The sequence below is a fragment of the Saccopteryx bilineata genome, chromosome 6 (assembly GCF_036850765.1).
Source record: "Saccopteryx bilineata isolate mSacBil1 chromosome 6, mSacBil1_pri_phased_curated, whole genome shotgun sequence".
In the NCBI taxonomy this organism is placed as follows: Eukaryota; Metazoa; Chordata; class Mammalia; order Chiroptera; family Emballonuridae; genus Saccopteryx; species Saccopteryx bilineata.
In genome coordinates this window covers 27,593,123-27,608,495 of record NC_089495.1, presented here as the reverse complement: position 1 = coordinate 27,608,495, position 15,373 = coordinate 27,593,123, and the positions used below count along the sequence as shown (strand labels likewise).

Genomic DNA, 15,373 nt, shown 5'->3' with positions numbered 1-15,373 from the left:
TTTAAATAAAACCTTCATTTCATAGTCTGTTTGATTGAGGTTAAACACAATAGTCTAATGATTCTTATATTAAATAGTTCAATGTCATAAGATTCTCTCCCGGGTTTTATGCCAATGAACACATTGGAAACAAATGAACCTTTTTCATCAAGAATACCCTCACAGGAAAGAAGGGCAAAGACTATCTGACCTGGAAATTGTCTGGCACCAGTGTGGGAAGAAGTATTACAATAAGTCATAGATAGTATGCAAATTGTTCTGTTTATATATCAGGAATAAATTAGAGAGATGAAAAGGGCCTTAGGTGCTCTCTAATCTCCTTCCTTATTGTACAGATAAACAGATCAATATCCCACAAATGGCCTTTAGCTCGTCGTGACTTGCTTTGATCCAATGACCAGTGGTCACAGGCATCCTGAAGTAGTAAGGCATGGCACAGGCACTGTAATGGGCAGGATACTTGCCTGCACACAACATACCACTCCAGCTTATTGATGCAGAAAAGGACTTGATTAAAAAGTCGTGCCCCAAACCTACAGGAGGAAGCCTAAAGGGCCAGGCCTGGCTTCCAAGCAGCCAGAAACAACATCCAACAACACTATAGAGAAGGAAACTGTCGCTTGGCAACACCCTCACAATTCAAGAAACACAACATGGCTCACAACCATGAGACTTGGGAGAGATGCCCATTCTTTCCACTGCCACCAAGAGCTGGCATCTCTACTACCACCTTCTCTAGAGAAAGGTTTCCATACCACCAACTTCCATGGCTCTCTTCTCCACCTTGTTTTGTGCAGGAACACCTAACTAGGAAGGCCTAACCGCAAAGAAAACGAGAAAAGCGTTTTCTGGCTTTTACCTTAAGAGGCAAGGTTTACAAAATTACCCACACATCAGAAATCATGACAAATGTCCACCAAGTCTACCAAGATTAACAGAGCTTCAGAGCTTCATAAAAAACCTTAGATTCTCACAAGAGCATCTGAAAGGGAAATAGTATCTTTCCTCTAAATTCTGCACTTCCCCTCCCCCCTTCCCCAATAATTTGGCTTCTAACATTCGTATAATCCTGGCACACTGTATGTACAAAACCAAAAACAAACTCTTCCATTCCACTTCTGGAACCTCCCTCCTTGTTATGTGGCATTCTGACCCTGCGATCCGTCAATGACAAAACTTGTGGTGGCCAACAGAAAGACAGGAACCATCTCCTTACCCATCCCGCACTTACTGAGGCCCATGACCTTCCCGAGTTTTCTAATTCCAGCACTGCCTTGACTCTGGTGACATAAAAAAAAGAACAGTGCTTGACATGCAGTGGCTCAAGGCTAGAATGTGTCTTAGCTTTGGGGCCTTCATTCTCAAAGACTCTGGATTATTTTGAGAAGGCTGTTTACTTCGATGTGAGCAGAATTATCCATAGACCCTAAGCCTTTATGGCAAGTTTTATTGTCCGAGGCAAATATAACCTGTTAAGATTTATAGGCTTTATTAACAGCAATAACCATTTTACAGCCAACATCAGTAAATCAGGGTTTATTGAGAACTCTACAATTTTAATCTGTGGAAAACCATTAAAACGTCGGGTTTTCATTGGACATCATTTCTAACTTTTATGAAAGATAGATTTTCCATTTAATTGGGGAATATAAAGTAGTGCAATGTGAGATAATGAATTGTTTTGAAAAGAGCAAATTGGCTTGGGTTTTCGCTAAACAAGTGTCAAACATTCAAGTCGCTATATTTATCAATAGTTAGAAGTGCTCCAAGGTCAAGGTTAGAAGTAACTGTATTGGCAAATGCACTGTAATGTAACTAGCTATAGGATGAGCTCGTGGAGTTTAGAGAAGCTTGAATTATCCATTCACATATCAGGTATTCTTGGAAAAGTATGTGTGTAAATAAGTCTGGTGAGAATCTTCAAGTTCACATATCATTTTTCAAAAAGTGCGTTTTCTAACAATACTTCCTTTCCTAAGATTCTTCAATGGGTAAGGTGAGAAAACATGGATAAGTCACCAGCTTCTGTCAATAACTATTTATTTTCTCCATGTACTAGATTACAAAAGAGGGAGGCAGGAAGCTTTTTGATTAGTGCCTTTGTCCTTTGATGAACTTGAAGGGTAAGAACAGAGGGTACAGGCTGGAGAGGCAGTGAGCATGATGTCTTCACAGCACCCTATTTCTTCATGGGGCTGAACACATATTAGATATTGCAAGAGTTTCCATTTTAATCTGGTTCCCAACCATAATAGAGCCCTAAATCTTTCTTTAATAATCAAAGGTTCACAACGCTTTAGAAAAGGAGGAAGAACAGATATAATAATCTCTACTTTTTATAGTATCTAACTGTGCTAAATGTTTTGCACATTCTTGAGGTTGTTTTTCCTTTCCATTCACTCCAATTGTACAAGAGAAGTATTGTTGACATTTTCAGATGAGGAATCTGAGGTTCAGGGCGACTAGTAAACTGCGAGAGGTCATAGGATTTCTAAGTGCTAGTCAGGGTTTGACTCAAATGTTTGACTCCAGATTTCTTCCTTACCCTCCATTGTGCCACATTAATAACCCTCAGTTCCGTTTCTACAATTTCTCTACCCCTCTGATGTATATCAGGAAAGAGAACTCTGTCTTATACATTAGTATACACTTATCAGAATATATCTGTGGCCCTTCATGCCAATGAACTAGGTCAAGGACAGCCAAATGTAGAAAAATTGTGATGATGTAGAAATTGCCCTCAGTCCTCTCATCTTCCCCTTTATATGCTCCCTTTTCTTCTCCTCCATGGTCTCCTCTCTATAACTAAGCATCCTCCCCTTCCATCTCCTAGAACAGCATCAAAGCCAGGCTCCTGGCCCTGAGGACCACAGAGGCTCCACCGATATCCTGCTGCAGGCTCCCTCTCTGGTCTCAACTCCCAAAGCCTCTACTCTCAGTGCTCTGTTCTGGGTGTTATCATACGATTATCTATTTCCAATAAAGAAACAGAGTTTACAGCAGATTGAGAATTAGCATATTAATGAGAAGAGATTTCAATCCAAAAATCTCAGTTTCTAAGGGTAGGCTGTGAGGCATTATAGCAAACATAAATGCTATCACTGGCCCTGGGGCTCCCAAGCTTCAAAAAGGCTTGAGGAAACTAAGTAAACCCACAGTCTCATTAAAAATGAACAAAAACTCTTAGAGACAGGAATGATTTGAGCTTTAGGGTTAGATTGGCTTCCGGGTGATCCGAGAGCTTGAACAAGTTCCTGTACGATGAGCCAGAAAACACAGATAGCTGTCTAGAATCTCATAACAGTGTTTTTGCACATGAAATTAAATAACATCCAAGAAACCACTAAACACAGTGCCTGGGACACGGGGCAGTTCATATGTGGCAGCTCTCTCTATTCTTATACAATCTACCTTCTCTGCTTATGTAGATGAGTTGGTAGTCAAGAAAGTTCTATCTTACAGCCAGAAGGCAATTGTATGTAGCCTTGTGAAAGAAAATAAGACATGGACCTTCCCACAATGTGCCTTTCAATGTGCCAAGTAAGCGACCTCCTGTGTCACTGCAGGACACAGCCAACTGCCCTGCCAGCCACAAACCTTGCCAAAGATGACCCCCCAGGAGGTGGAGCAGAAAGGAAACCAGGCAGTGCAGTGGAGAGGGTGGGACACGCCTGCTCAGGGAAGACAACTAATAACAGTTCACGGGGACAATTACATAACTGATCTGTTTCCAAGCACAATTCCCAATGACTGTCATACCTAAGAGTCATTAACTGTAGGGTCCTCACATGGTTGTGAAGACACTAAGTACAAAAATACACTTTTCAAGAGAACTAAAGACCACATGACAGGCATTGGTAGACATCTCTCCCCCAGCAGACCTCGACTGTGGAAGGTGATGGATATTGTCACTCTCCTTCCCTATCCTCCTCTTCTCCCAGCTTTCTGCTCTCACTCCGCCTTCCCTTCTGCAACGACACAGAAGCAGGTGGTAATAACGACTCTGAAGCTATTGCTGAAACTAAAGGAGCTGTAAACACTGGTGCATAGATATAGGTAGTTCCAACTCCTAAATAAGTGAAATTCCAAAAGAACTCAAGTGTTTGGAACTGGGAAGCTTGCCTGCATTAAGACGATGCTATAAATGCTTGTTAGGGCCTCACAATAGCTCATTCCACACTGTAGCTGAAACAATATCACTGTCCATCTGCAATATAAAATGTACAGAACAAAGCTTTTAGCCCCCTCTCGGCTCGGAATTTAACCACACTCCCACACCAGTTGCTCCTCAGAATGGCCCTCTTTAATTTTAGCCAGCCTGCCTCTCAAATTGACTCCTGAAATGTATACATGAATAAAATGAAAGATCAATATGATGTCAGCAACGAGGTGAACAATGCCCCCTCCAACTTCACATCCACGTGGAACCTGTGCATGTCACCTTATTTGGAAAAAAAAAGGTCTTTGCAGATGGACTGTGACCCAAATACTAACATGTGGCCATACTGGATTAGGGTTGGCCCTAACCCAACGACTTGTGTCCTTATAAGAAGAGAGAAATTCAGACACACAAAGAGAAGCACACTATGTGAATACAGAGGTAGAGGCTGCAGGGATGTGTCTACAAGCCAAGGGACGCCAGGCACTGCCGAGACTATTGGAAACCAAGAGGGAAGCATAGAGAAACCGTCTTCCAGAGCCTGTACGGAGAACTCATCCTGCCTTCATCCTGGTGTCTGACTTCTGGTATCCATACTGTGAGGGAATCCATCGCTTATTGCTTTAAGCTATCTAGTTTGTAGTCATTTATCACAGCAGCCCCAGAAAACGAGTAAGAAAGTGAATACCTACTGCTTGCAAATTTGGCAGGAGGGCAGGTGTCAGAGAGAAAATCTACTTCCTTTCAGGTACGTCTCTATTGCGTTCCCTCTCCCCAGCTCAACAACTCTTTCAAATGTGTTCTCATGACGCGTGTTTGTATGGCCACTGGAAATTTTTCACATCCTGTTTTGCTCCTGTGGTTATAGCGGAAAAGCACCATCAGAAATAAATGAAGGTGGAAAATGAGTTGAGTGGCCAGGCAGAACTAATTTGCCTTCAAAAACAGGGCTCAGAAAGGTGGAGGAATGTGCAAAGAGCCGCTGCTTCCAAGCTTTAACCCAAGGTCTGCCTTGCAAGCAGCTGAACAGATAGAAATGCTGCTTGTTTCCTAGTGGTGAGTTAGCGCACATCCCCACGGCAACCTTCTCTACCAACCACGGCTCTGGGGGCCTGGATGTCCTGTAATTCAGAAATCCCCTGATGTCTCTAGAAAGCTCCTTCACTGTGTGTGTGTGTGTGTGTGTGTGTGTGTGTGTGTGTGTGTGTGTGTGTGTGTGTAGGGGTGTGGGCATGGGTATGTTATGCCTGCATGCACACTCATGGAGGCCCTCACACACCATGGAATACTTTCCCTATTATTTTATCAGGCTGCACATCCTTTCTACTTCTTTCCTTTTCCTCTCTTTCACTTATTTTTTTAAATTATTTCTTCAAAGAGCAGGTGGAGAATGTTTTACTCCCTGGCTAGTACCAGAAGCCCTGGAATGGAAGAACAACAACACAACAGAAGTCTAATGGATTTCACAGCTTTTTTTCTGGGGAAGACCCTGGTACAACCTCAAATATGCATCAGTATAGAAAACAAGCTTTCATTCAAAGTCAACAAATAAATATGGATATAAGAAGCAGTATTTTATTTTCTGGGGATACAGTGATAGAAAAAAAATAAACAAAAATGTCCCTCACGAAGCTTAAATTCTAGTGGAGTAGACAGAAAATAAAGTAAATATAGTAGGATGTTTTTGATAAGGGCTAAGGAAAAATATAAAGCAGAGAAGAGAGCTTGAAAGTATATGTAGGGGGTGGGTTAGTGACACCTTCAATAAAATATCCAGAGCAGGTGACATTTGAACAAGCCCAAAGGGAGAAATGCAGTAATATAATAGGTAAGGAAAAACGTTCTAGCAGATGTGTGCAAAGGCCCTGAGGTAGAAGTGTGGCTGGGGAAGCAATCCTTGAGGAAGAGTGTCAAGGCTAGGGTGGCTATCGGGAGGTCCGACACAGAGCAGCAAAAGTTGAGGTCAGAGGTACCACCGGGCCAGACAATGTTGGGCCACATAAGTACCAAAAGAACAGGTACCTTTATTTTGAGTGCTTTGAGGAACTTCTTAAAGATTTTAAACACAGTTAGCCCTTAAGTGGCTGCAAGACCTTTGGTAGGTCACTGAGCTGAGTATCAGTTTTCTTGCCTTTAAAATGCAAAGGCTGTGCCAGTTAACTATCACAGTTCTATACAAATTGATGAGTAGACACTTGAGAATGCCAGGTTCCCATCCCACAGGCAGGGAGCTAATGAAAACATGGCCTTCCTCCCTGTTTCTCTCCTCTCATCTGCTGCCAAAGTGGACGGTCACTACCTCCAACTTGGAAGGAAGCCTGGCTGTACCCACAGCCCATGTGACACAGTGAGACATCTTTATGAATGAAATAATAGTAAGTGGGGATTCTGATGGATGGGAAGACACTGTAGTGAGCTGCTGATACTGAAATCAGGCTCCCAGGCCTGCTTTGGGTGTCCTCAAGGAGGCCAACATGTTACCTGTGCCCTGAGCCGTGGGTCCTGTCACCCTGCTCAGGAAACTAGGGTACATACACGCTGGAATGAACCAGGTGGCAACAAAACAAAAAAATCAAACATCCTTTGGGTTCACGTTCAATAATAAATCTAAAAAAATAAGCACTTTCCTTTCTAATGATCTTATATCATGCATGGAATGTTCATTTTAATTTTCAAGTTCGTTTACTTTATTTCTGTGAACCACCTAAACTCTGAACAGTGTCCGCCGGGCACGCCTTCTGCCAGAATATGCCTGTGTCTCTCCGTCCTTCTTCATTGCTTCTCCTCCTTTGTCTGTTCGGCCATGAAATCCCACAACTTCAGCTAAAACATGAAGTATAGGCTCCTGTTGTTTTCTCTTGTTTGCTATTTTTTAAAATACGCTTCATCTCTGTGAATAAACCGTAGCTCTAAGGACAATTTCCTAGCTTCCCAGAGAAAAGCCACACTATGCAATGCTCAACTCGGGCTTCCGTTCTACTGAGCCTTCCTGTACTTCCGAGTCACTCCGCCTCCGCCAAGACGGCCTTACTAACTGTATCGCCAGCCTATCAAAACATCTTTTCCTCATGACTGGAAGATGTAGGGAGTCTTCCCTATGACCACAGTGTCCTGTTACTGGCAATTATATCCTAGTGATATAGCAGAAGTGCTAGAAAACATGCAGAAAATAAAAATGACAGTGACTCTAGATTCCAGAAGCCTCACTGTGATGAAAGAGTAACAGATTGTAGACCGTGGCTTCATCATCTTCTACGCCACATCAGCACACTGTCTAAAACAGAATCAACTCCCGCCAAATGTTCCATTAGCAAATGAAGACCGAGCGAATGCAAGCGCCAGTAAACCTTGACGCTACAGGCTGGGGTCCTGGCCTGGGCACTGGCATGACCTTGCTTGCTAGAGCACCCACTGACCCCCTAGGCCACGCCCACATCAGAGTGCCCCAGGTGACTGACTGAAGACACAGAGGGTGCCACCTATATGGCCTGAGGTCACCAAAAGCAAGAACAGACCAAATCCTCGCAGGGCTGCCTGCTAAGAGCTCAGCCTTAGCAAGAAAATAGACGAGAGACAATGATTTCCTCTTTTAGCTTATTTCCTTCACAACTCCTTCACCATCTTTATCATTTGTGTCCAGACAGCAAGAACAGCAGACACAGGCTCATTACTTCCCAGGTGTGACCACACAGGACCCACCCTCCCTCTTGGGAACAGGCCTGGTCCCAGGTGTCCCTCTCACCTCAGCAGCAGGGACTCCCTCCGGTGGCCGGCAGTGCAGCACGATCATGCCTTCGATGGGGACTTCCCTTCCCTGCGGATCTTGTTCAAAGTTCTTCCGTAAATCTGCAAAGAAGTGTGAGATATGTGACACTCAGCTCTAGGGCCAGAATCATTCCCATTGGCTCCAAATACAACAAAATGATGAGCCTACTGTCATGACCTAGTTACAAACACACTTGTTTCAGAGCTTCCGGAATGAGAGAATCATTTTCCTAAACAGGCACAAGCACATTTGCAATAAACCTTAACAAAACTGTTCCTAATGCTCGATACTGGGAGAAGGATAAAGGATTTACTGGGGAGCAGAGAAAACAAAACTCATCATTTCATGAGACTTTGCCAGCATTATCTGCTTAGCAACTGATGAAACACTTGGCCTAATAAATTGCCAGCCACCACTATTATGCAGCTGAGACGTGTGTGATTTTTTTTTTATTAGCTAAGGAAAACATTATTAATCTGTCACCTCTGCCATTCCCTTAACCCTCTAGGGGGCTGTAGAAGATGATAACAGAGTGAGATTACCTATTAGTCTTTTATTTGTAGCCAGGGAGAAAGGGTCACATGGAACCACAACAAAATCTAATCTATCCAACCAAACCCATAATTAAAAAATGCAATGCGCTCCATTCAAACACAAAAGCTGGGCATCTGGGTCACGCCCTTCATGGAAGGCTTGAGGCACCTTGTAAACAAGCTGCACGATTAACCTTTTACACATGGAAGGCAGGCGCAGGGAGAGGTTAATTGGCTTGGCCAGTGGTCACAGACAGCGTCAGTGCCAGCGATGGGGGAAATGCACCAAGCTCCCAGACATCCAGTCTGACTGCAGGCCAGCAAAGCTTCCTTAGGAGAAAGGATGCTGGAGCAGTTCCGAAAGAGCTGCATTTGCATGGCTTTCCACGTGAGCACACGCTTCATTAACAGCAGCGGAAGCTGACCTTTGCTGCCTTGGAGGTGTCATGACAACCCTTTGATAATTTTACAGCTCCAGCTAAATTCCTGCGGTGGCTCGGAAGCCTGGGACAGCTAGTGAAGCAAAGATGGTGTTACAAGTCCTCCTCAATGTAAACGATCCCCCCTCCCACTCTGACAATGTGTTTTTCTTCAATTGAGTATCTCAAATTACAGGCTGTGGATTTATTGATTTAATTTTCTCCAGTGCTTACAATAACATGAAATATGTTCCCTGTAAAGAGCAGAACTCCAGAATCAGTTACATCTTTATAAATTTTATAAATACATTAAACTTGCTTTTAGCAAGTCAAAAACACTCCATGAATAACAAGCACAGCAATCCAAGTATTCACTTTCTTTTGAATTTCACTCTTAATGTTTTCCCTCCCAGAGGCAGCTGATGTCTTCTGTCAGCGGTGCTATATATTCAGAGATCTTCTCGAGCACTTGTGAGGCAGAAGATTCTGGAAAGACTGGTGGTGCAGGCAGATGGCAGGATCTGTCCTCTCACTGCTCTGCTGTCCTTAGACTAAAGCCAGCTTCCTTCTGCTGGAGACCTGTATATTGTCACAGCACGTAGGATTCAGAGTTTCTGACTCCAAGTAGGACCAAGGTGACTTAACTGATAACAAGGCTGTGAATAGGGGACTGCGGGTAAACCCGGAATAAAAGAATCTCATGTTTCCTACACAAGCTTACCACTGATTCTCCTTTGCTCCCCCCCCCCCAACAAGAGATCTTTGAGTCCAAAATCCCATTTATTTATCAGGACTGTATCGAAATTCGTCTGTCATAGAGTGTGAGTGACCAACACGAGACATCAGTTTGCTAATGGAAAGGATTGTGTTTTTGTGGCAAATTTTTTTGGTGTGTTTGCAGTTGTTTTTCTCTTCCCTGAGTGCTTTGGTTTTTTGTTTTTTTTTTTTAAAGAAAGTCTGGCTCAGGGGTGCTAAATAAAGACTGCAGGTTGACAACACCAAATAATCTGTGTTCAACCAAATGAAGTACAGGAAACCAACCGGTCGATAAATGGATAATTAAATATGTATATAACAAAGGAAAACCCTGTGTTAGCACTGGGAGATAAGAAGGAAAGTGCATTCCCTATAAACAAGGAGCTTTGAGAGATCTCTAGTAGATCTCATACAGCCAGGATCAGTGGGAAGAAAGGACCCGCCTGACCTCTTGCTCTTCCCAACTGACATTAAAAAGCACAGGAATAGCTCCAACAAGGAGCATGCTGACTAAGGTGACCAACTTTTTTACAATGAAAAAAAGGACAAAAATAAATAGAAGAAAACAGTATCGTAAATAAATGAAACATTTTATTCATTGCAACAATAATACACTATAATATGATAAATGCATAATAAAAACATTTGTAATATTTTATGTTGTAATTATGCTTACATGCCTATTAATTTTTAATAATACTTGTAAGAAAAAAGTACTCATTTAGATACAAATACGTCATATCACATGCAATGGATCGGCTCTGCATCGATTGAATACGGACATTTACAGATTAGTCTTCCAATATCAAAAAGGAGGACATGTAGGAGGACACTTTTCAAGGGAGGATGGAACTTACAAAAGAATGGCTGTCCTCCCTAAAGGAGGACGGTTGGTCACTGTAATACTGATGTCTCTCAAGGTGAGACACAAAGATTAAAGGCAATGGAGCAGGGGGCCAGGGTACAACTGGGGTGCCATATCTAGATTCAGTTTCTAAAAAGCAGCCGTTCATGCAGCAGATACCACACCAAGTGAGAATCCCATGTGTCACCCTGACCTGCCCTGCACCTAACACTGATAGAAAGGGCGGTGACATTTCTGACTCCCAAAGAAGGTAGACATCCCAGACAAATTTCAGCTGGCTACTGAATATAATAAAAATTATGAAAATAAACTCTTAGACTGAGAGGTAAATGAATGCTTCCAATTCTACTTCTGATTCCCACCAGAGATGACTCAACCTAATTGGTTTCTAAAATTGGCAAACTAAAGCTTTTATCACCTATGTCAGTTCCAAGGCATAAAAGATTTAGATAGGGACCTATACAACTTATAATAACAGGGAAAACATCCCCACCCACACGAATTATGACACAATGAAGGAGACAAATCATTGAACTGAAATGAAATGGCTTCCTCTTAAGATGAGAAACAAGAGGCATTTTTAGATAACTTGTAATTTAAGTTCTTTAAAGTCAAAAGGAAATAACAACTGAGAGTCTAGAGTAGGGAGTTATAAATAGAGTAATATCTGAGAGCAAGGAAGCTGCCGCTTCACAGGGGAAAAAAAACATCCCAAACTGCTAAATTAGTAATCTATCTATGATAGAGATGGTAAACGAATGCTGAGCATTGCAGAAAACTGAACTAATGAAAAAGAAGACAGGGTTATCAACCAGGATCCAGGCTGGAAAGCAAAGCATACGCATACCCGTTGTTTTAACAGAAATTATTAATGTAAAGAATTGGAAAAATAAAAAGTCAGAAAGGGAAGAGCTAAAAGCAGGTCCCACCCTAAGACAGGAGGATGGAGGTACAAAAGGGAGACCTTGGGGTTATAGAACTTCAGAGCTTAGAGAGAGATCAAATGTCCAGGGAGAGGACACTAGGTATTGGTGCTGGTGCCTCAGAACTTAAAAAACGTCGAGACCCAGACCTCTGAAGACTGGTGCTGGCATCCCTAGGGGGCATAATTAAGTTGGCTCTGGAAGCATAGGGAAAAAATAAGCAGGAAATAAGAAGCAACTGTGACTTCCAAGATGAAGAAGCTCTGCTGGGATGATGTGGACGGAGACAGAAAATGAACAGCAAGAAGTATCTGGCGGCCCTCATGGTGAGGCTTATAGGGAGCCAGGATCTGGCAAGGGAGACCCAGCCCCACGCTACACAAATTATGGACCCGTGGCTTTAGAGATGGGAGACAATAGCTTGGTAACCAACAAATCCCAGTTTAAGAGATTTCCTCTAGTAGAGCTCTTATAGCTGCTTACTCTATATCTGTTTTTCTCACTAGATGGAAGTTCTAGGACAGTGAGTTTTACATCTGAGATGTTCCCCCTTATAGTCCCAGTGCCTACTGAACATCAGGTACAGGGAAGGTCCTTAATCAATACATATATGTTGAATAAGTGAGCTCAGAGGAAAATAATAAAATAATAATAAATTCACCAGAACAAACAATGAACTAAATAACAAAAGATAGTGTTGAGATAGAGAAATACAGCATTTAATGTAATAGAAATTTTAGGAGGCAACAAGCTGAAATAAATGATAATCAATTTAATAATAATTATTATTCTCTGAGTTTAAAAGAAAGATGTGTTTTCAGAAGAAGTCACTGAATACATGGCAAACTAGTTTTAAAAAGAAAGAAACGATAATGAATATACCATAGTTGAAACTGAATTTTAACATAACTAAGAAATATATAAATAATAATTTTACAAGTCTCTTTGTGGTAAATAAGCAAACAGAAGTAACTAACAATTTCATGAATAGGAAGAATTAATATTGTTAAAATTTCCATGCTATCCAAAGCCATCTATAGATTCAATCTAATCTCTATCAAAATTCCAGTTTCTCACAGAAATATCTATTTTAAAAACTCATCAAATTCACATGGAATCACCAAGACTTCAAAGAGGAAAAGCAATCTTGAGCAAGAAGAACAAAGCTGGAGACTTCACACTTCCTGATTTCAAACTTTACTGCAAAGCTTTAGTGATCAACATAATATGGTGCCTGCATAAAAGCAGATAGATAGACCTACAAACAGAATTAAGAGCTCAGAAATGAATCATCAAATATACAGTCACATAATATTTGACAAGAGGACCAAGACTATTAAATAAACAAAGATAGTCTTATCAATAAATGGTACTGAAAAAGCTGGATAGTCATACCCAGAAGGATGAAATTGGACCCCTGCTCATACCAGAAGGATAAAAGTGGACCCCTAGCTTATACCAGTCACAAAAAATTAACTCTAAATTCAAGACCTAAATGTAAGACCTAAAACCCATAAAACTCCTAGAAGAAAACAGGAAACTCCTTGTCATTGGTCTTGACAGCAATAATTAGGAAAGGACACCAAAAGCACAAGGCACAAAAGCAAAAGTAAAGAATTAAAACTGTATCAAATTTTAAAAAGTTTCTGTTCAGCAAAAGAAATGAACAACAAAGTGAAAAGGCAACCTACCAAATGGCAGAAAGCATGTGCAAACCATATGTCTGATAAAAGTTTAATGTTCAAAATATATAAGAAAGTCACTCAATTTAATAGGAAAAATACAAACCATTTTATTAAAACGGAAACAAAAACAAAAAAGGGGGTTGAAGGGGGTGGTCCTGAATAAACATTTTGCCAAAAAGACACATTCAAATGACCAACAGGTACATAACAAGGTGCTCCACATCAGAAATCATCAGAGAAATGCAAATCAATTCACAGTTCAGTACCACCTCACACCTGTTAGAATGGCTGTTATCTAAGAGACAAAAGGTAAAGAAGTGTTGGTGAGGATAGAGAGGAAAAACCACCCTTCTGCACTGTTGGTGGGAATATCAGTTGGTGCAGCCACTGTGGAAAACAGAATGGAGGTCCCCTAAGAATATAAGATAGAACAACCGTATAATCCAGCAATCCCATTTCTAAACATGTATCTGAAGGAAATTAAATCGCCATCTCAAAGAGCTGTCTGCACCTCCGTGTTGCAGTATTATGCACCAAGACACAGAAACAACCTAAGTGTCCGCAGACAGAAGCAAATGTCACACACACACACACACACACTCACTCACTGATATTACTCAGCGTCATCTGCCACAACACAGAGGAACCTCAAGGGCCCTATCCTAGGTGAAATAAGTCAGACAGAGTGAGGGCAATGGGAGAAGTGGTCAAAGGGTAAAACTTCCAGTTATAAGATGAATAAGTTCTAGGGACCTAACCACAGCATGGTGAACATAGTTAACAATACTATATTAAATACTTGAAAGTCACAAAGAGAGTAAATTTTAAATGTTCTCACTACATAAAAAATATTAACCCTGTGGCATAACAGATATATTAACTAACCTTATTGTGGTAATTATTTCACAATCTAAACATATTAAATCATCATCTTGTATACCTTAAACATACTCAATGTTATTGCCAAATATACATCTCAATATATTTTTTGAAAAGTCACTGACAATGAAAAACTAATCATGCCATGACTAGAACTTTTCTCTATATTAGCATATACCAGAGTATAATTAATCAAACCTGTTTTGTTTTTTAGGAAAAAACATGGGCACTAATTTTCTATTCCCAAACAAGTTATTACTCAAAGCAAACTGACAACAGTCTTAGACATAATCGAGCAAAGAGATTTTAATCAGCCTCATGCTCTTCCTGAAAACATTACCTTTTTAAATAAAGTCAATTACAAGAAGACACTCAAAATAATGAATTATGTAATTGGAAGTTGTGGTTTTAAAAAATCTGCCAGTGGGCAATAAAAGCCATTTAATTATAACTCTAAAAACATTAATAATATATAAACATATTCATTTAAAACTCTGGAAAGAGAAATGCATACTATATCATAAACATGTGTAACAACTAACAATGAAAATTTTAACTGTCACGTGTTCCCGAAATACACTAGGCGGTATTGCAACCACTGAAGGGGGTGGGGATCAGAGCCAGGAGTCTGATTACATTCTGGGTCTGGAACTTAAACTTTGATAAAGATCTTTGGCTCTCTTTGCCTCAGTTTCCCTGTTTATAAGAATAATAATTCCCATTATAGTTTTGTGAGAATGAAATGCTAGTGCATGTAATATCCTTTTAAGAGTACTAGTAGCATAATAAGACAAAACCACAGCAGCGGTAAAATATTTATTGGTTCTTAGGACAAGAAAAGGCCTCCTAAACTTAAAGTTGAAGGAAGAACAACCACTTAAGGTAATAATTGGTAGATATTACTTTGTTAAAATTAAAAATTAATTTTATCTAAAAAAAACTGTAAGCAAAATTATAGGTAGATGCTTAACAGCCTTAACATAGAAAGGGCACTTATGCAGCAATGAGAAGGAATAACACCTAAAAAAATGACCAAGGGATGTGAGAACGGAGTTTACAGAAGAAGAAACTCAAATAGCTACTACTACTTTAGATGGACCAGTGAAACTGTTTAGCAAAGAAATGTCAACCTAAAAAACATCAATACGTCCCTTTACTCATCCAAACTGGCTTTGTGTTTCTTTGTTTTAAATAAGAATTTCTAGTGTTAGAACATGTATGGGGAGCTAGATAGTCCGAAACATTGCTAGAAGAAATTAAAATGTTAAATATGAAGAGCAAGTTGAAATATGGCCAAAATTACTTTAGACATTCATTTATATGTTCATTATCTAAAGAATGAACAAACAATATATGGCGTATAAAGAGGAATGAAGTACTGATACAAG

General features: G+C 40.6%; 1 protein-coding gene across 6 annotated transcripts in view; it reads right to left on the bottom strand.

Annotated features, from left to right (window-relative positions):
* The window catches only part of UNC5D (unc-5 netrin receptor D), a 534,428-nt gene that overhangs the window by 181,704 nt on the left and 337,351 nt on the right, over positions 1–15,373 (bottom strand). For all 6 annotated transcript variants that reach the window (XM_066235599.1, XM_066235600.1, XM_066235602.1 and 3 more), the window contains exon 4: positions 7,902–8,005. In XM_066235599.1, coding sequence (XP_066091696.1) covers positions 7,902–8,005 — 104 coding nt within the window. The remainder of the gene's footprint in view (positions 1–7,901; positions 8,006–15,373) is intronic.